This window comes from Colossoma macropomum, unplaced genomic scaffold, assembly GCF_904425465.1.
Source record: "Colossoma macropomum unplaced genomic scaffold, Colossoma_macropomum, whole genome shotgun sequence".
Classification (NCBI taxonomy): Eukaryota; Metazoa; Chordata; class Actinopteri; order Characiformes; family Serrasalmidae; genus Colossoma; species Colossoma macropomum.
Genome location: NW_023494808.1, coordinates 13,931,341 through 13,951,586, shown reverse-complemented (window position 1 = coordinate 13,951,586; position 20,246 = coordinate 13,931,341). Strand labels below are relative to the sequence as shown.

At 38.7% G+C, this 20,246-nt stretch overlaps 1 protein-coding gene across 2 annotated transcripts in view; it reads left to right on the top strand.

Moving 5' to 3' along the window:
- Window positions 1–10,898, top strand: part of mad1l1 (mitotic arrest deficient 1 like 1) — a 115,736-nt gene extending 104,838 nt beyond the window's left edge. For both annotated transcript variants that reach the window (XM_036557708.1, XM_036557709.1), the window contains exon 18: window positions 9,711–10,898. In XM_036557708.1, coding sequence (XP_036413601.1) covers window positions 9,711–9,872 — 162 coding nt within the window. In that variant the 3' untranslated portion in view covers window positions 9,873–10,898. The remainder of the gene's footprint in view (window positions 1–9,710) is intronic.
- The last annotated feature ends 9,348 nt before the right edge of the window (window positions 10,899–20,246 follow it).

Below are 20,246 nucleotides of genomic sequence, written 5' to 3'. Positions count from 1 at the left end.
TTCAGCATGGAACAGTAACCCAGCTATAAACCACAACATCCAGCTGTGACTTGTATGGATTTTTCAGGGCTAAAAAGTAGAATAGTTGGTGTATAGTGATGGTGTGGAGAATGATTTTTATTGGCACACAGTGGACCACTTAATTCTAATCGAGCATAGCTAGAATGCCACTGCTTGTGCATCACTTTATGGCCACAATTTACCCGTCTTCTAATCTCTAAGTGGTTCCATGAAAATGACAGTGAGTTTAGTGTACTTCAGTGGCCTCCACAGCCACCAGGTACGGATTCAGTAAGGCATCTTGTGGGATGTGACAGATCAGGAGACTAACAGCATGAAAAATCTGCAGCAATAATGTGATGCAGTCATGTCAACATGGACCCGTATCTCTAAGGAATGTTTCCAGCACTTTGTTGAATCCATGCCACAAAGAATTCAGGCCATTCTGAGAGTAAAGGGGGAGGGAAGTCCTGCTCAGTATTAGGATATTCCATATAACAGCGCCGGTGAGTGTATGTAATATACAGTACAAAAATGAGGCCACCTGTCATTAATATATTTTCCATTCACAATGTCTCATAATTTGAGACAATCAGTTTCCAAAGTTCAACCAAACTATTAAAAGACTGAGAAAATGGAAATAAAGCAGACAATGCAAGTAATTTCTAAGACTGAACTTTGGAGGTGTGGAAAAATGTCCATGCACATCATCTCTGAAAAAAATGAAAGCAAGTCTCCTGAAAGGATGCAAGCTGTAATGAGGATAAATGATAAAATGATGTATTTAGTTATTGAGGCTTTTTTCTGACACTGAATAAATGAAGAACTTTATGGCTGCCTTGACTGAAAATGAAAAATACAAGTGATGGCCACTGTCTACACAAATTTTGATACCTTGGAGTTTATACTTAACGGTTGAGGCCTCTGCTGAAACTAAACCGTGAGAGAAAAATATCAGTCTTAATTTAAGGTCATTCATCCGATCACGACTGCATTTATGTATGTGTTTTGACTGACGAGTAATGCGGTTTCAAATGGGTAGATCTTTGATGTAATCTCCAGAGACTACTGCCAAGGCAGACCGCAGCCCGAGTCCACTAAAAACAAATGCCTCAATGAGAAACGAGAAGACATCGTCTGTCTGGCACATCAGTCGCATCACAGAGAGCGAGGCTTCCTTCAGAGAGTTTGAGTGTAATACTTGATGACATTTCTGTCCTTTGCTTCTTGTATTCCCTCTCGCGCACTCTCCGTTCAGCAAAGCATATGTCAGCCGTCATAGCAAAGTATGAAGAGGATTGTGTGTGTGTGCGTCGCTGTGTCTTGAGGAGAGAGTTTTCTTGTAAGGCCTTTTGTATCGATAAATATTTATTCCATGGCATATCACTGGCGTTAAAGCAGTGTCCCAGTAGAGACTTAAAATAAAAATCATTACACAAATTCAAAGATTGTCTCAACAGCTGCTTCATATCATGGTTCCTTGTATGTAAGGTTACCTTGAGAGCAGTGCTGCACACGTGAAATGAATGTTTATCGTCCGTATAGTTCTTTTTTTCACTGTAGGAAGTGCTGCAATATGGATGCTGGGCTGTTGGTTAATTTCATTATTTAATACAACATTTGAATAGTCAAGGCCAAAACCCATTTGTTTGCAGTCACATGTATCTTGATTGAGTCACTACTACCAGTTTTGAATGCGTTCTTCACAAAAAAGCTCATAATAAGCTTGATGTAATTGCTGACGTGGACAGAACTTCTGTATTGTGAACATGGCTTGCAGTCACCATTAATTGACCTGTACATACTTTACTCGGAAACGTGTTCTTCCATAGCAACTGCTGCGACCTTGGCTTTTCAGAATATTGGTGAAAATTTCTACCTCCTACTCAATTTAATAAGCTATTGAAGCCTATCAGGTTTTGTTAAAATACCTGTATTCAAAGTAAATTTTTAACTCGAACAGATTTATTTTGCATGCCTGTGAAAAATCATACTGTTATTGATAGACCAGGTGTAGTTTTCTTTTAATCTCGCCCTGCCTTACAGTTGGTGTCCAAGACCGGATCGTCTCCCAGCTTTGAAGGCTTGGTTCAACATATAATTCCTTCAATGAGATTTAAAGATCTAAGGTAGCTTATCTAGTTGGCAGTAGTAAAGCAATTTAAGTGAACTTTCTGCCAAGAGCTTTGATTAAACTACATGTAAACTCCATGTGATGTAACATAAACTGCATTGTGCACTACGATTTCTCTTTAAAATGATTTTTTTTCTAACGTTTTGTAGCGGTAGCTATGAAAGTGAACGGAACGTGGATAGGATCCGTGTGTTTCAAATATTTCATAATGGTTAAATAGCAAGAAGCGACTTTTTGCCAAATTCTGGAGGCCATTATGAGTATGCGTTAAGGGAGAGGTTTTGTTCCAAAAATGTTGGGACAGTAGGTAAAATGCAAATAAAAACAGAAAGCAGTGCTTTGTTTTTAATTGAAAACAGCACAAAAAAGAGATTTACTTTTTTACTTTATCAACTTTATTGATTTTTGTGAATATTCACTAATTCCAAATTCAATGCATGTAACATATTCCAAAAAAGCTGGGACATTTGTGAAATAATTAATTAACTTGTTTTAGAACTTTCCACAGGTGATGCTACCATGATTGGGGATAAATGGAGTATTCACAAAAGGCTCAGCCGCTATTTTGTCATCTTTTTGCAAACAAATGCATGAGCGAATAGTTGAACAGTATATGAACAGCATTTCTCAATGCACAATTGCAAAGAATGAAGGGTTATAAGTTCCAGAAAGTACACGGGCTTGGGAATACCTGGGAACAGAGTTCGTAGCTGGCACGGGAAGCTGGCACATCTGTGACGGCCCTCATAATGCTGAGGGCTTCATGGGCATTTTGGAGCAACATATGCTGCCATCTAGACAACGTCTTTTTCAGGGATGTCCATGCTTGTTTCAGCAAGACAGTGCTGAGCCAGATTTGACATGTGTTACAGTAGTGTGGCTTTGGTAGTAAGAGAGTGCAGTCCAGACCTGTCTCCCTCTAAAAACACATGGTACATGATGAAGTGCAATATGCGATGACGGAGAACCTGAATTTGAAATAAAGTCCACTTTCACAGCTACAACAATTGGTGTCCTCAATTCCCACATGATTACTGAACGCTGTTAAAAGGGAAGGTGATGTAAAATAGTGGTAGACATCCCAACTTTTTTGAAACATGTTCCAGTCATTAAATTTAGAATAAGCATATATACACAGAAAAACAGTAAAGTTAAAAATAATTAAGTGACTTTGTACCGTTTTCAGTTAAATACAAGTCGGAGGATTTGCAAATCATTGCTGTGTTTTTATTTCAATTTTTTCAACTGTCCCAACTGTTTTTTAGAACAGGCTTTAAAAAGCTGTAGAATCGCACAGTATTCAATTGAGAAGCAGAGAAGTCCAGATGCTTGAAAGTTCAAAATAACACATGCCCAACGTGAGGCCTGATGCTCATGTCTGCAATCTCTGTGCAACTAGAATAGAAAAAAAAATGATTCAGACACCCTTTTTTTAAATGGTGATTTTACTGTCCCTCAAAGCCAAAATGTCAAAATCTGCATTTAAATGAGAGCGTTTCTGTTTTGCATTTGCATATTTCTGATTGTTCAGTTACATTTTTTATAGTCCCTTTATTTAAAAGAAAGAAATACACCTGTTAAAAAAAAAAGCTGTCCTCTGTTCAGTCCCATAACTGGAGCTCATTCTGAAAAGTGTTAGCATAGCATTCTCTTCACGCCACATGGATTCTCTAATGAGACAGGAAGGCACAAGGGCTTTTATTTTTCACTAACTGAACTGGAACGTGATATAGTTTTGATTGGTTTCAAGCTAATGAGTTAAAGGAATATTATGCTTTATGCATATTTGGTATGTCTATGTGAATAACAATAACAACACATATGAAATGAGCAGTTCTTCAAGCATATTGAGTCAGTTCTGGTTTTGATTATTAGAAAATTGGGCCTGTGACACTAGAATTAATTTTGATTATAATAATTACAATACTGAGATTATCAACCTGGACAAGTCAACCCTTTCTTAGTTTCCTATGCATTTCCAGAGGGAAAAGACATGCAGAATTATCAAAAACTGCTTAATATAAACGTTAAATGTGGAGTCAAACCCCTTTGCACTACCCAATTACTGCTAATGCTTTCCAGCAGACTTCACGCTGCTTTAATAACAGCTATTGTACTGTATCCACGCTGACTTGCTCCAGTGATGAATGTAATGGATCAGATGTGTCAAGTTCATCTGAGTTCATTTATGTCTCTCTCCGCTGGGCACCAAGTTATAGGGGCTTTAAATTAGGCTCAAACTGAAGACAGAAGTAAGTGAGAGTTTTGTTAAAAGACAGTGCCAACCTGAAATCCACCGGACTTAAGTAGTTAAGGTTCGCATTCATAGAACAGTGTCCAGGGTATTCCCTTAACCTAAAAATCGGCAACATGCAGCTCTTTTACTGCCCAGTTGCGGCTCCACAGCAGAAGTAGATTTTTAGGTAAAAATAAAGGAAATCATCCTTTGCAGTAAAATAAAGCTCTGCTGATCGTTCTAAAAGTTTTAGGAATAAATGGTCTTGAATGCTGGATTTGATGTAGCCTATAACTGCTGATTCACTGACCTTTAACCCTGAAGATTGGTGTGCAGACTGCTGGTCATATAGAAACGCAGAAAACAGTCCTGCCTAGCTAGTAGCTAACAAAATGACAAAGAGAAAGATTTAAGACATTGATAATTTGGAAACAAATGGACTTGTTTGCATTTATAATCACTCCAGCTGGTTTCCTGATGCGTTTAATCTGCAACGAGAAACTGTCAAACACTTAAAAAGTCGCGAAGCTGAAGTCAGTTTCTTATTCAAATTGTCCTGTACCACCTGAAATGGTGCAGCAGTTACATTCTGGCACCTCAGGCACCATTTAAGGTGAAACGGAAATATTCAAACAAGAAGCTGGTGAATGAGAAGCGACTTCAGCCTCCCAAAAAGTCGAACGTTGAGAGACATTTTACAAGAAACTATTCTACTTTTGCAGGAAGGTTTCCTGACAGAGATGTGAGAAAAGCGGCTATAGCTGAGCTAAAGCTTAAAGCAGAGCAAAGTAAGTCTGCGTTTTCGTTTATATTTTTTAGCCTATACTAGCACATCAGCACATACCGAGACATATTTACAGCCAAGATGGTAAAATGGATATAAAACAAAGTGGCTCTTCTCAACCTTTGGGTTGCCGACACCTGCCTTAACCAATGAAAAAAAATAATAAATAAATAAATAAAAACTTCAAAATTATAGTTATTTCTACAAACCCAAATCCAAAAAATGGCACAGTAGGATAATTTTTAAATAAAAACAGACAGCAATGATTTGCAAATATTTTTTGACCTGTATTCATTTACAAACTGTGCAAAAGCACAATATTTGCTGTTTCAGCTAACTAACTTTGTTGTTTTGTATAAAATTCTAAATATTCAAAATTTGATGCCTGTGACAATTTCCAAAAAAGTTGGGACAAGGGCATGTTTACCACTGTTACATCACTTCTCTTTTTAACGACGTTCAGTAATCACTTAGACACTGAGAAACTGAGTTGTTTGTTTTTTTCTGTTCTTGCTTGATGTAACGTTTCAGGTGCTCAACAGTCCATTGTTTTATATTGCGCTTCATAATATGCCACACATTTTCAATGGGAAACAGTTCCCTGCACTCTCATACTGTGAATCCACACCGTTGTAACTCATGCAAAATGTGGCTTTGTCTTTCTGAAACAAGCAGGGACTGAAAAAGCTGACGTTAATTCTATTAAACTGTGTCATGAACTATGCCATTGCTTAATGAACTTAATGAAGCAGAGTATGGAGAATTGTGAACTAAATACAGTGTGATGTAATATGATGTGTTGCAAATCTGGTCTCATCATAATGCACAAATTTAGCAGTGTTAGAGGTCCAACACAGTATTTACCCTCCTTAATTCTACGTTATCATAATTTCAAGTCTAAGTCTAAACACTTGTTGTTGTGCCTAAAAATTTCTGAATTTGTAAGATATTGTTACATTGGAAGACCCAACTACCGTTTTGGCACTTCATTTGGTGTAATGTTTGACATCATACATAACACTGATTGACTTCAGTGAATCACAGACTACTTTATATTGCACATTCATGTAATCGCCTTTGACCTCCCACGCACCACTCATAGCTACTAGGAGTATGTGTGTCTGTGTATAGACATCATTTTTTCCCTCAATTTTTTTCCCTAGAAAATATCTAGCAGCACTGTTGTGTCTGATCCACTCGTACCAGCACAACACACACCAGCACAGTGGGTCCTGACCACTGAAGAACAGGGTAAAAGGGGGCTAACAAAGTATGCAGAGAAACAGATGGACTACAGTCTGTAATTGTAGAACTACAAAGTGCACCTATATAGTAAGTGGAGCTGATAAAATAGACAATGAGCGTAGAAACAAGGAGGTGGTCATAATGTTATGCCTGATCGGTGTATTTATGCTACCCCATATTCACTAACAACCTAAACACAAATCAGTACTAATGCTCTTGGAAAAAATATTGGAGAAACAAGTATCAGTGTTATTAAATAATTTAAGAAAGTTTAAAGAACATCTTTTAATTCGCCTGTTTCATCATGGGCTGCCTCATGTGTTCAAACAGTAGGATGTTGCAGTTTTGCTCAGTAACAGTCAAATTTAAAGGCATTTATTTCTGTCTTATTATACCAGTTTGTGTGTGTGTGAGTTTTGTTATCCATGTCTCTGATGCATTAAGTGTGGCGGTATCAGCTGTGAGCACAGAGCAGTTGGCTAATTACAAGTTCGCCTCATCAGCCAATTACAGCACTTCTCACACCTCCAACCAGCAGACAATACAATGACAGCTTCTCAGTCCCTTTTTCTGAGCTTCAGAAGGTGCAAACTCAGAAGAAATTTGATTAAATAGTATGTCTAGGGGGTGAGTGGCTGCAACATTATTCTATTTAAGGAGAAATAATACAATGGTTGAGGTGTAAAAAAAGCCATTCACCATGGTTTAATGTGAAATGGTGCATTGTAGAGGAACTTACAACTCAGATTTCTTTACAGTGGTGGTGATCGGAACACATATATAGCCATTTTATTTACTATTTAAGATCTTTGGCCACTGTTTTTAACTTGCAATGCCCTGCATGTACCTCCCTACCATTAATGAATTAAACAAAATACATTTGAGACCAAAAACCTTTTCCAAAAGGCCTCAAAACCTTTCATGTCATTATTTCTATCACTGCCACTGTGTAAAAAATCTGACTCGGTAAGTTAGCATTATACTTCATATATACTTAAAAAGAACCCTATGTATAAGTGAGCACTGCTATAAGCCCCCAGTTGACCAATCACAGTTTAGTAAGCAGCATATGAACTGAAACTACTGCATTGTTTTGGCCAAAACATCTTTTTTGTTTAAAATATACAGCTGGCATAGCTTTTTGTAGAACAAAACATTCTCAGTGACTTTGTTTACATATTAAGCATTGAATTATGCAGAAATTGTAGAGAAACTGGTGGAATTTAAGGCATGTAAATCTAATGAACGCCTTTAAATTTTGGTGTTGGCATTGACTTTTGGGAGTACTTGGGATGAAAGAAAACAAGCAAGTGGATCCTTGACTCAATCAAGCCTCACCTCACACTTAGAGTTCAGATAGCCAAACTGAAGCTCTCTTAGTTTGGATGTATTCTGAAAAGAACCATTTCACTGGAAAAGACCATTATGCTTGAAAGAATTAAAGGTAAAAGAGGAAAAGAATGACCAGCTGCAAGATGGATGGATGGATACACTCAGAGGAATCATGAACAAGCCATTCAGAAGCCTGAAGACCCAAACAGATGTCAGGATATTCTGGAGAAACACCATCCATATGGTCACCAGGACTCTGAATCGACTTGATGGGACTTAATAGTAGTATTTGGCGTCAGGTAGCTGAACATGACATGATTTCACGTTGATTTTGGGTTAGTTCGGCTGCATTTATTACTGGGTTTATTCTGCTGTGGACTCATATTCTGAAGGGTGGGGCTAGAAAAGACCAGCTCTTGTGTGTAGAGCTAAAGGGAGGGAGTTAGCATTAAGAGCCGTGAGCTGGACTGAGGGCCTTTTCCCCTCCTGCATTCTGTTTGCTGTGCCAAGTCCTAAGTAAAGCCGTGTTATGGATAAGGACTTCCATTCATAATTTAACCAGAGTTGACCAACTTTGGCATACTGTATATACTGTATAAACTGTATTTATTTATTATTATTTTTTATTTGTATGTTGGAAACCAGCTTGAGAAAGTCAAAAACATAATGTATACATTATTGAATATCATTATAATCACTTCTAGTTGGTTAGAAGGTGCAGTTGAATCACCACCACCATCTGGTCATGATATATTTTGGTTTTATATTTATCTGTCAAAACCTTTATTGTTAAATAAGAGGAGTAATCTTTTTTAATTCTTAGTGTTTTCTTTACAGTAAGACAAATGAACTTGTTCACAACAGCTATTCAATGTGTTTGCAACCACCAAATAAGATTTCTCTACTCCAAACATATCTTAAAAAATCTTTCATTGTATAACCTATTGGTAAATATTACTTGACTTAGTCTTGCCTATAAATGAGAAGTGCTTACAGACAGATCAGTGAAGGTTTGAGCTAAGGCGCTGTTGCATAGACCTCATCTGTGCTCTTTAATTAGTTCTTTAATCTTTTCCGTCAGCATTTCACATGTTCGGCTCGCAGGCATTTAGTCGCTTCTGTCCACTTGTGGAGGAAGATTTCGTTGTCAACAAAAACCTGATGTTAAGTAAAAGGTCAAATACCGTTCGTAGCGCGTTTTTGAGGTGGTGAATATGCAAACAAACATTGATAAGGTCACAATTTGAATAAGTCCCTCTCTGATGAGGAGGAAAAAAAATTCATTTGACCTTTCTTTGAATGTGATTTAGGGAAGAAAGGGGAAAACAAACCAACATGTCCTCAAACACAGTGGCAGGTATTAGTAGGATTTCTAAAGGACGCAGAACTTTTGAGATGTCAAAACTTTTTGTTTAGATTTGAGTGGAATTTACTACGAATTACTCTGCGTCTGATTCAGGAACCTCATCAAAATGAGCTGTGATTTCAGCACAGCTGATGAATCAGCTTCAGCTGCACTGGTCACTAATTTAAATCAGTATGAAGCACACAATAAACCCCATTTTATACCAGCGTACACTACCATTAAGATGTTTGGAGTCACTAAAGTTTGAAATGAATGTTTTTAATAATATAAATAATGAAAAACCAGCTGGTTTCAGATAAATGAGCCTTCCACAGACTATACAGATACACCAAATACTTTACCATGGCAGAGTCTGGCTTATAAACTTTATGCTCGTAACAGCCAGGGTGGTCTGATGATATCCATCACAGAAGCATGCCGGCATTTTAATGCAGTGCCACATCTGAAGGATCACAGTTTGCAGCCATTCAGTTGTGGTTTTCAGCCTCGCCGAGGTTTTCCAGATTCCCTGAATGTTTTGATGTTATTATGCTCTGTAGAGGGTGAAATGCCAAAAATTGTTACAATGCTTAATCACACATTGAAAATATGACCCTTCTCTTCACCTCTCTAGGCCAGTGGTCCAGTAGGCAGTGGAAGTATGCAGCTTCTTGAGACTGATTTCTCCCGTACGTTGACCGAGTTGGTGGATTTGCATCTGTTCCATCAGAAGAGCATTCCAGTTTTCCTCAGCGCCGTCACACTCGACCTGTTTAGCCGTCAAACTGTGGTTTAACCTTCCCGTGACCCTGTGATCTAAACAGAGACCCACAGGCAGGTGTACAGCTAGGCACAGACAGTACATCACCACATCAATTAAGGTAACATAGATGTGTGAAGAGATCATACACATTTTTGTCAGCAAACATGCATTCTCTGTTTTGAATGTTAAATGTACAAAGCTCAGTACTTCCCTGTTTGAGCCAGCTGTGCCATCATACAGTCAGAATATATTTACATATTGCATATTTTCTTCTGTAGACAGACTCAATCAAGAATTGATTTAGCTTCATTTAGATATCTGTCGTTTTCTATCCGCTATAGTCATATGCAAAAGTTTGGGTACACATCCTCTACAGAGAACACACTTCTGCACATTTTATTGAACTATTACTGTTTATTTACTAAATTTAACATGTTGGAGGAAAAATAAAATGTGGCCTGTTTAAAAGTTATCGCACATTTTGTTTTATATTTCATTTTTTTCCAATATGTTAAATTATGTAAATTATTAAATTAAGTTATGCACTAAAATTTGCAGAATTTGAGTTTGTTCCAGTTAGAGGAACTAATTTTTACTGAGAAAATAAACAAGACATGTAATTTAACTGGGGATGTTCGAACATCTGCACATGACTGTATACCGTGACGTCATGGCGCAAGGATAAACAGTGTTCCATGAATTTATCGTTATTCATTTAAGTTCATACTGTGAAGAGGCCTGCAGAAGTGTAGCTGTTTGTCAGTTACAATATATATTTTTAAGAAAACAAAATGGAATTAAAATGTTCTCCGTTTCAGGTTACGATTTACTGCTTTTGCTTTTCTTTTTTGTTTTGTTTTGCTTTTCTTTTCTGTTTTTGTCTTTCCTCACAAAGCTGAATACTTGGGACATCACTTGGAAATATGTACCATAAAATGTACCCACATTTTCACCCATATTTCTCACTCCTGTGTTAAAGAAATATACATACAAGGGGCACCTAAAATATAGTGGTACCCAAAGGTGATGTTATTGAAAAATAAAGATGTATTAAAAATGTATTCTGTATTTTCTCTAAACATGCATTCATCAGAATGGTTTCACATATTTCTTTCTAAAAAAAAAAAAAAGTTTCCCTCCAGAAAAACAGCCTTCTTAAGAACCTCTTCAAAAATTCCATATTTTCAGTATTTTTCTTTTTAATTAAAGCATTTTACTTTAGATGAGCATTAGCTCTTTAATCAGGCCTAACATTTTGATCCTAACCCAAATACAGAATTTTCTGTCTGAGACTGAACTGAACCATGTCACCCAGTTTTGGGTCCAAAACTGACTCAAGCTCAATATAATTATGCTCAAAAAATGACCAAGCCCAGCCTGTCACCACCCATAGTGGCAAATGAAAGCTGATGGGATAACACTGGCTATAATATTGCATAGCAACAATGATGGCAGTCATTAGATAATGAATAAAAAATAGTTGTCATTTTTTATTGTTGAAATTCTGCTTCAACACATTTACTCATGAACATCCCCAACATTTTCACTATATAATCTTTCCATAAAGTCCTTTTTCAGACTTTGCTGTACTAATATGGACTTTCTTTTCACTTATTTCTTATATGCTGTCCCACAGTAAAAAAAACAAAAGCATTTTCAGATCTTAGATATTCATAAGAATTATATCATCATCTATTTAAACCCAATGCATTAATTGAGATAGTATAAGTTAAATCCATACAGAATCATCATTTATAAGGTACTTTTTATTGGGAGATATCTGTCCCAAACACCCCTGCATTTACTCTTGTGAAAATAAAACATTTCTTGATTTAAAAATAAATACTTGTTTTAGTGAAAACTTTATTCAGAAAATACTGTCCCACGTCTTTGTCACTACGGAAACACAGAGTTTTAGTCCATCGGAGGAGCCTTGTTTTAGCCACGCCCCTGCTTTTCAGAGCAGAAACTGAGACTGCATCCCTGTCCCTCATGGCCACGTGAATTCCATTGTTTTGAAGTAAATGTGTCCCGAAGTCTGAAAATCACATTTTCTGAAATTAAACATTTTTTTGATTTTATATGTGTACAGCTGTGGGATTCTCTCTGAACTCTTTGAACCAATTTGGTATGGAATGATTTGGTGGAACTGTCCTCAAATCAATACAGATTGATGTACATCAATGGATTGAAACTGAACAATCACAGCGTAAAGAAATACAAACCTCTGATTTATATTTCATTGCTCCCTCCATTAAGCTTCACAGCTGCTTTACAACCCCAACACTAGCCACAGCACTAGCAGCCTAGTGGAAAGTTCTTAATATCACTAACTCAACACGGATATGTAAATACACTCCACTTCAGAACAACCCAGACTTCTTACAAAATAAAAAAAAAACAAATGGAAAGACAAAGGCATCTCACGTCTTGAAGACATTTTACAAAACGTAGTCTTATCACTCCAGTTTATTTCTCCAGTACTTCTGACCTAAATCTGCCGTCACTCATAGAGTAAATATGAAACAAAATGATTTAGAAGCACCTCGCATGGCAGAAGAAATCTTCAGAAGTACCAGTCAAAGTTCCTCTGAAAAATTTAGGGGCAGCAGTAATGCGGTCACTGTACCGGACTGTAGTGGTGAAGAGGGAGCTGAGCCATAAGGCAAAGCTCTCTGTTGACCGGTCGGTCTACATTCCAACCCTCACATGTGGTAGTGAGCTTTGGATAATGCCCGAAAGAATAAGGTCGCAAACACAAGCAGCAGAAATGAGAGTGTGGCGGGCTACACTCTACTTGAAAGGGAGCTCTGTCATCTGGGAGGAGCTGGGAGTAGAGCAGTTACTCGTCTACTTTGAGAAGAGCCAGTTGAGGTGGTTCGGGATGTACCAGGCATGGGACAAGACCCCGGGGTTGTCTTAGGACCCGCTCGAGGGATTATATCTCCAAATTTGCCTGGGAGCGGCTCGGGGTCCCCAGGAATGAGCTGGAGGAAGCTGTGGGGGACAGGGTCGTCTGGGATTCTTTGCTCTCCTAACTGCTACCACAACCCTATCTGGATGAAGCGGTTAAAGATGATGATGATGATGATGATGAACTAAGCCTCAGTTCATTCAATATAAAATCCTCCACAGAACACGCTTTTCGCATAAAAAATTCATCAAATAGCATTCGCCAGTTCTGACATTTGCATCCTTAAGATCAGGTTTCTAATATGATCGTCTTCCTTTACTCTTCCTTCATTCTGTCCCTTTTCTATTTACTGCTGTATTCATTTTTTAACAGAATGTACACATCAGTGAACACATTCACACTTTCGCAACCAGATATAATTTTTTTCCTGTCCTCCTCCATTTTCTGTTACCTCCAGCAGGTATATAATATCTCAAAATGAAGGGAAAGTGAAACATCTCAGCTCATAGCATTAACATCATGCATATACACATACACACATCATATTTTACTATTTTGGGTTCCGTTCTGTCTGTGTATGGGTTGGATATCTGGGAGATAGTAGTTGAAAATAATAAATATATATCGATAAATATTAAGTAGTCCCCAGAGATTGGTGGTGAGGCCACAATGTGTGCGATTAAAAAAAAAAAAGGACAATTTCAACATCAGAATCACTTTGAAGTAGTTTACGAGTGTCCTGAGATACAGATATATTGATGTTTTCTCCTCTTTTCCTGCACACATTCTGATTTGTATTCCAAGAAGTCCAGGATGAGTCAGAATTGCTCTCAAATTAATTTTGCTCCACACTGTCAATGCAAGTGCCAAAGCAATTAGCAGATAATGCTACCCATGTGCGAATTCCTTTCTCTGCTGTGCGTGTCCTCACTCTCTTAGCCCTCTCCCGTGGTTCCATAATGCTCGCTCAGTTCAGTGCCAGTGTGTGAGCCTCACATAAGCCGGAGAACATGCAGAGGACACAATGTCAGTGTTTTAGCTGTTCCCACCCGCTTTCAGCCTGGCATGGCGCCATTTTATGATGTCTGCTGGCAGTGCCAGTGAACTCGCGATACAGGCGTACTCGCAAGCTGGCGCTGGCAACCAACCGAGGCTACATTTAGACAGCAGGAGGCTGAAATCGGCTTCGCTTCGTCTCGTCTAGGTTTGATTTCTCGGTCAGGCTATGATGGGATCGTATGCTGAAATGGCTGTTTTGGTATTAGTGATGCATTCATACCATCTTTTCACTGCAGATGCTGATTTTGAATAGCATTTCACAAGTACACTATATGGCCAAAACTATGTGGACACCCCTCCTAATTTTTGGAATCAAGTGTTTCAGGCACCCCTTGCTAACAGGTGTATAAAATCAAGCAAACAGCCATGTAGTCTCCATAGACAAACACTGGCAGTAGAATGGGTAGTAAATATGGCACTAGATGCCACCTTTACCACAAGACAGTTTGTGAAATGCTAGATCAGCCCTGCACAACTGTAAAGGCTGTAATTGTGAAATGGAAGCATCTAGGAGCGGCAGAAGCTCAGCCATAAAGCAGTAGACCACGCGGGGAATTCATATTAATATGCATGGTTTAGGAATAGAGCTCATATAGGTGTCTACATACTTTTGGCTATATATGGAAATACAGATGTACTGAATATTTGTATACAACAGTGGCAAGCCCTGACTATTAGAACTAAGTCTTTGATTCAGGTCAGAATGTCAAAACACATCCATGATAATGCTAATTTCTCCTAGTGTCCTAATGGGATTTCTAATAGTATGTTGGCACAAAGCTAACGGTGGTGCACATAAACATTTTTGGACATTCTATATTAAACACAGAACATTTGAAGTTTGTTGAAGGAGGAGTTTTTGTGTGAGTGTTTCAGAAAATAGTCGTTCATATTCGGTCTTTGATGTATTTAGGACTTCCAGAAGGCCTAGAGTGACCTTTTTCCTCACTGATTTGGTCAGTCATTGTAAATCAAAACGTGATTGATTGATTCTACTGTCACTTTATAATGTAAGGCATTCTGTCCAGCTCCTGTAGAGGCCAATAGTAAAGTTAGCTTAGCTGTATCTGCCTAGATACCACATAGGTAGACCACATAAGATTGGACAAATTTTTGTTGGGTATTTCAAGATTTTATCCTTATAGTTTTTAACCTAACATTAACAATGAAGTAAGAGTTTTGCTACAATACTTGCAGAGTTTAAATAGAAGTATGATAATTCTATAAAATATAAATGAACTAAAAGTTAAGCTTTTTTTTTTTATTTTAGATTTTTTAGCTCCCAGAAACTATTAGTCCTTCTCTGAAGGCCTACAAGTTCTTGAGGATTCAAAATGTGGACGTATCATATTGAAATATGACTATGACCAAGTGGGCCATCCATTCCAAACACTTGCCTTGATCTTCCACTCACTGGCAACTTTAAGCTTCTCCTGCCTTAAAAGTTCACCTTATACATGTACAACTACATCCTGTAGCCTGTCTGTTTTCATGCACCCATTCCCGAATCAGAATTTTCTTGTGTAGAGAAATCAGCATGGCTGGAGTGCAAACATGTCTACAAACATCAAACAGAATTTTATTTCATTTATTTTAGTCTTTCTCTCTCAATGTCAAATTCAATGACTGTTCATACGTTTCAATGAAGCTTTTTGTTTTTCATGATTGCAGTGGTTTATAATTCATGAGTTGGGGCTGAGGATGCCGTATGCTAATGAAAAGCAATAAATGAATAAAGAGTTTTAATATTTCATATGTTTGGGCCTGTACAGCCTCATTGCTTGGATAAAGCCTGAACCTACAAACTATAAGACACAGTTATTTTAAAATGAAATAATGCTAATAGTAATATAATAGTATGTGTGATACCAGGGATGGACTGGCAATTGGGGGACTGAAAAATGAAATTACTTGAAGAAGATGCAGCAAAATGCAAAAAAAAACAGAAAACTATTTGAACATTTTCAGAGTATTGAATTTCAGTGGCAAGCACGGCAGTTTATTCACATGGCAAAAGCAAATCTAGCCTTGCAAACGGGTTGATTGTGCCACAATCCAGCACCAAAAGTGGTCCCCAGATGTGTATTCTCATTACAGGATCACATCTGGTCCCCCTAATCAGGAAATTTTACTAGCTAGCAGCTATACTGGAACCTATTGATTAGACTGGCACTCTCTCAATCAGTGACATATCTAGGACTTCCAGAAGACTTAGAGTGATGATCTTTCTCGCTAAATTCCCCAACTATTGGAAATCAAAACGTGATTGGTCACTTTATAATTACGCTGATGGTAAAGCTAACTGGTAGAGCTTGCTTATTCATATCTAAATCTCACTCTAAATTGCAGGGATTGCAGTGTTTACTCAATTTATGCACTGCCTTCACATCAAAAAGACTAGAAAATGTGTCACAAATGTAATTTAGCTGTTATTTCATTTTCCCTAACCATCCACCTATGTGTCTTAAGTGAATGCAGTGTGCTATTAGCATTGTTAATAGCTTGTAACTTTAAAGCAACAATCAAAATCCAACTTTTTTCTGTCATTTTATAAGTCTTAATGTTCAGAGTCATATATTCGAGGTAGGACAGCACATATTAGCTTGATTTGGGCCACAGCCAGCACAAGTAAATGCCTATTCATGTGCTTCCATGCTTAAGAAAAAAGCACAGAAGCTTATTTTCCACAGAATATTATAGTGTTTTTAACAACATGTCAGTTTGTATGGCATTAATATAACCTGGGGTTGTTTATACAGTTCACTTTGGGGTTCGTAACGTTTCTATTTATTACATTACCCCACCTCCCCATATAATACTAATCCCGTCCTAGTACTTTAGACAAGTTTGTCTTTCTTTCTCACTAGACGTGTTAATTGATGAACAAAATATAGTTACTCCAGCAGCAGATAATAAATACAATAAATACAGATATGCAATATACAAAACAATATAAAATACATTTACAGCCATTTAGCCCGGGACATTAGAGACTAGACAGTGAAGAGTGGGTAATTGGGAAAGAATAAACTACTGGTCTTCAGCAGTGACCGTTGTACATGCATAGTGTCAGTGCACTCCGATAATAGTAATAATCTGTATTCCTGAGCAGCATAAACATTATCTAACATTAATGTGTACATGTTTAAGTCTTTATTGCATAAGTGAATGAAATATAGATAAAAGGACTGCTTGTGCCCATCTGATTGTGGTGGGCCGGTCTGGGAAAAATTCCAGGGCTAATTTTTGATCCCAGTCCATCCCTGAGTGGTATGTTGTGATACAAGTGAATGTGAGAACTGCTCCCTAGCGCAGAAAGGCCTAAAAGTGCTGTCTTGTCAAAGTCAGCCCGCCTGGACAGCCCCTTTGACAAAATCAAAGTGAAATTGAGTCGGATGAACACGGCACCAGGGCTAATGACAGCTGACGGCGAGACGGTTTTGGACCATCGAGGGTGGCAGTGGCGAGAAAAGTTTGCCACCTTATAGCCTACTGACAGCACACGGTGGACATCGTGTCAAGGCATCAGTGCTTTTCCCCTCAGGAGCAGCGTGACTGTACTGAAGATGAGACTGGAGATATCTCTCTCTCTCTCTCTCTGTCTCCATTGTGCTTTGGTATCTGTTCTCTGCCCAGTTTGGCATTTTAAACTAGAGAATGTAGGAGACGCCGCCGCTCCCTCGAGTATAAGCACAGAGGCTTAGCAATAAGAGCGATAGAGACAGAGGTCATCTTAAGCAGCGTGACTCCTGTCACTCAAAGTGTGTGTGAGCGTTAAGCTGATGATGTGGACGTGCGTTTGTCTGCTTGGGTGCTTGAGTTTTGAGGCCGGAACTTAGGGTTTCAGACTGATTTAAAGAGTCTATATCATGGAGAAATGAGTTTTCCCTGCTTTTTTGAAATGAAAGAGATTGATGTATTATGTAAACATTGTTGTAGTTTCGAAAGGTACAGTCATCTCCCCAGTCTAGGGTTCATACATGGAAACTAAGCTGCAAAAACAACCACTCAGCAACCTGGGGATGTACATGAGATGCTGATAGCTGGTATATTACATATACATACACTACACAGCCAAAAGTTGAGGACACTTGACCATCACACCTGCTTGTTGGGCACCTCGTTCTAAAACCATGGCCATTAATATGGAGTTGCCCCCCCTTTGTGGCTGTAACACCTTCCACTCTTCTGGAGTGTGCCCATTCAGTCAAAAGATCATTTGTAAGGTCAGGCACTGTGTTGAACAAGAAGATCTGGCTCTCAGTTGATGTTCCCATTAATCCCAAAGATGTTAAGTGGGGTTCAGGTCAGGGCTCTTTGTAGGCCACTGGAGTTCCATCACACCATACTCTTCATACTATGCCTTTACGAACTTTGCACACAGGGGCATAGTCATGCTGGAAAAGGAAAGGGTCTTCCCCAAACTGCTGCCACAAAGTTGGATGCATTAACGTTACCCTTCACTGGAACTAAGGGGCTCAAACAATGAAAAACAGCTCTGGCTTATTATCCCTCCTCCACCAAACTTCACTGTTGGTAATATACGTTCTGGTAGGTGGTGTTCTCCTGGCATCCACCAAACCCAGATTCATCCATCAGACTGCAGATAGAGAAACGTGATTCATCACTCCAGAGAACGCGTTCCCACTGCTCCAGAATCCAGTGGTGGGCTTTACATGGTGACACTTGGCATTGCGCTTGTGTGCAGCTGCTCAGCCATGGAAATCCATGGACGCACAGTTTTACACAGTTTGGAACTGTAGTGAGTGATGGAACTGTGGAAAGGTGATTTTTACATGCAACCTGTTTCAGCACTCAGCTTTGTGAGTTTGTGTGGTCTGTTGCTTCATCAGCTGTTGTTACTCCTAGATTTTTCCATTTCACAAAACGAGCAGTTACACCATGTCATAACAGCAAGTGAGCGTTCAAATGCAGTATCACATCACGGTGCAAAGCCTTTATTATGTCTGCACTGGAACCGTCAATGTCAAAATGAAAAAGCGTGAACCCATCAGAAAATAGGGATGACTTGCGGCAAAGGTGCCATCAATATTCTAGAGTTGAACGCCTCTAAAAGCTTTCTCACTGTAAGTTATTACATGCAAAGGTTATGAATATGTTGCCTGATGACGAAGACATTGTTTTACAACAGTTTTAAGACTAAAACGTATTTTTAAAATACATTCTTGGCTGAGAGATACATGCAGGGTGTTGGGCGGCAAAGTAGTACCCAAAGAAACCTTTTTTTTTTCATATTCATCACTATTTTACTATCATCAACATTACATATAAAAGCTCAGAAGGGAAGTGTTGATTCACTGGTCATTTTGGATAACAAATGAAATGGTTTTACTTGTGTTGTAGTCATTACAACCTCTGGGTTTTATCACCACCGCTGTAAATAAGTCTGTAAGTGTCTGTACAGTGAACCACTCCACATCAAATCACTTTGGATGACTATTTACAGCTAAAGAATTTTATTATATAATCTGGAACTCTCTGTTAAGACTTACCAAGGTTTCCGTTTTACAATACAGATGGCTGCACCACTCAGGAGCCCAGAACAGGGTTCCTCATTACTGTCTTTAGCCTAGAGCACAGCTGAATGAGCCAGTCTGAAAAGAGCTCATTTATACATGCCAGTCTTAAAGGCCCTGTTCCAAAAACAGCCTGTTTATTTCAAAGGGATAAAGACAGCCTGGAAAAGTCAGGTAGATTTTTAAGTATTATATGTAAAATAACAAATGATCCAAGTGGACTTAATAGAACATGTAGAAATAGGGCCCTTTAAATGCTTTATCTTGTTTTTGCAGCCAGAACAGGTAAACAGCTGACAACTAATGAGCTGTCTCTGTAGTGTTTTTTTGCTTCTTTGTTCCTTCTTCCTTTCCCCCTCTGTTTTTCTCTTCCGTTTCCCATCCGGAGGATTCCGAGGTCCGTTAGTAGCCTACACACCTCAAGAGAAGAGCGAAGTATGAGGGGAATGCTTCGTGTCTAGGCCTGGAGCATCGTTCACCAGAGCCTTCATGTTTTCCCTGGTTGAACATCCCTGATGAGTGTAGCCAGGTGTGTTAGAGCTGAGAGAAACACGCCAAACTGAGCGAGGAAGTGCTTCACCAACACCGGATTTGAGAAGCGCCTCTATATGATCCCATTGAGGCCCCCCGAAAATGTCCTCCAACTTGATAACAATACCTCTGATCGCATTAACTCTCATAAACCCAACACCCCCTGCCCCCTCACTCTCTCTCTTTCCATTCTCTCACTTCTTCCCCCCTCTGGCCCAATACATTCAAACTCATGTGGGTGTATCGCTGTTCGGCAGACCGTGTGCATGTGTGTGTGTTATCACATTAGTTCTCATAAGCTAGCCTATCACCGTTGCTCAGAATGTTCCAGAAGGAGTTTGGAGCGGAGTTAGAGGCCCGCTAAAA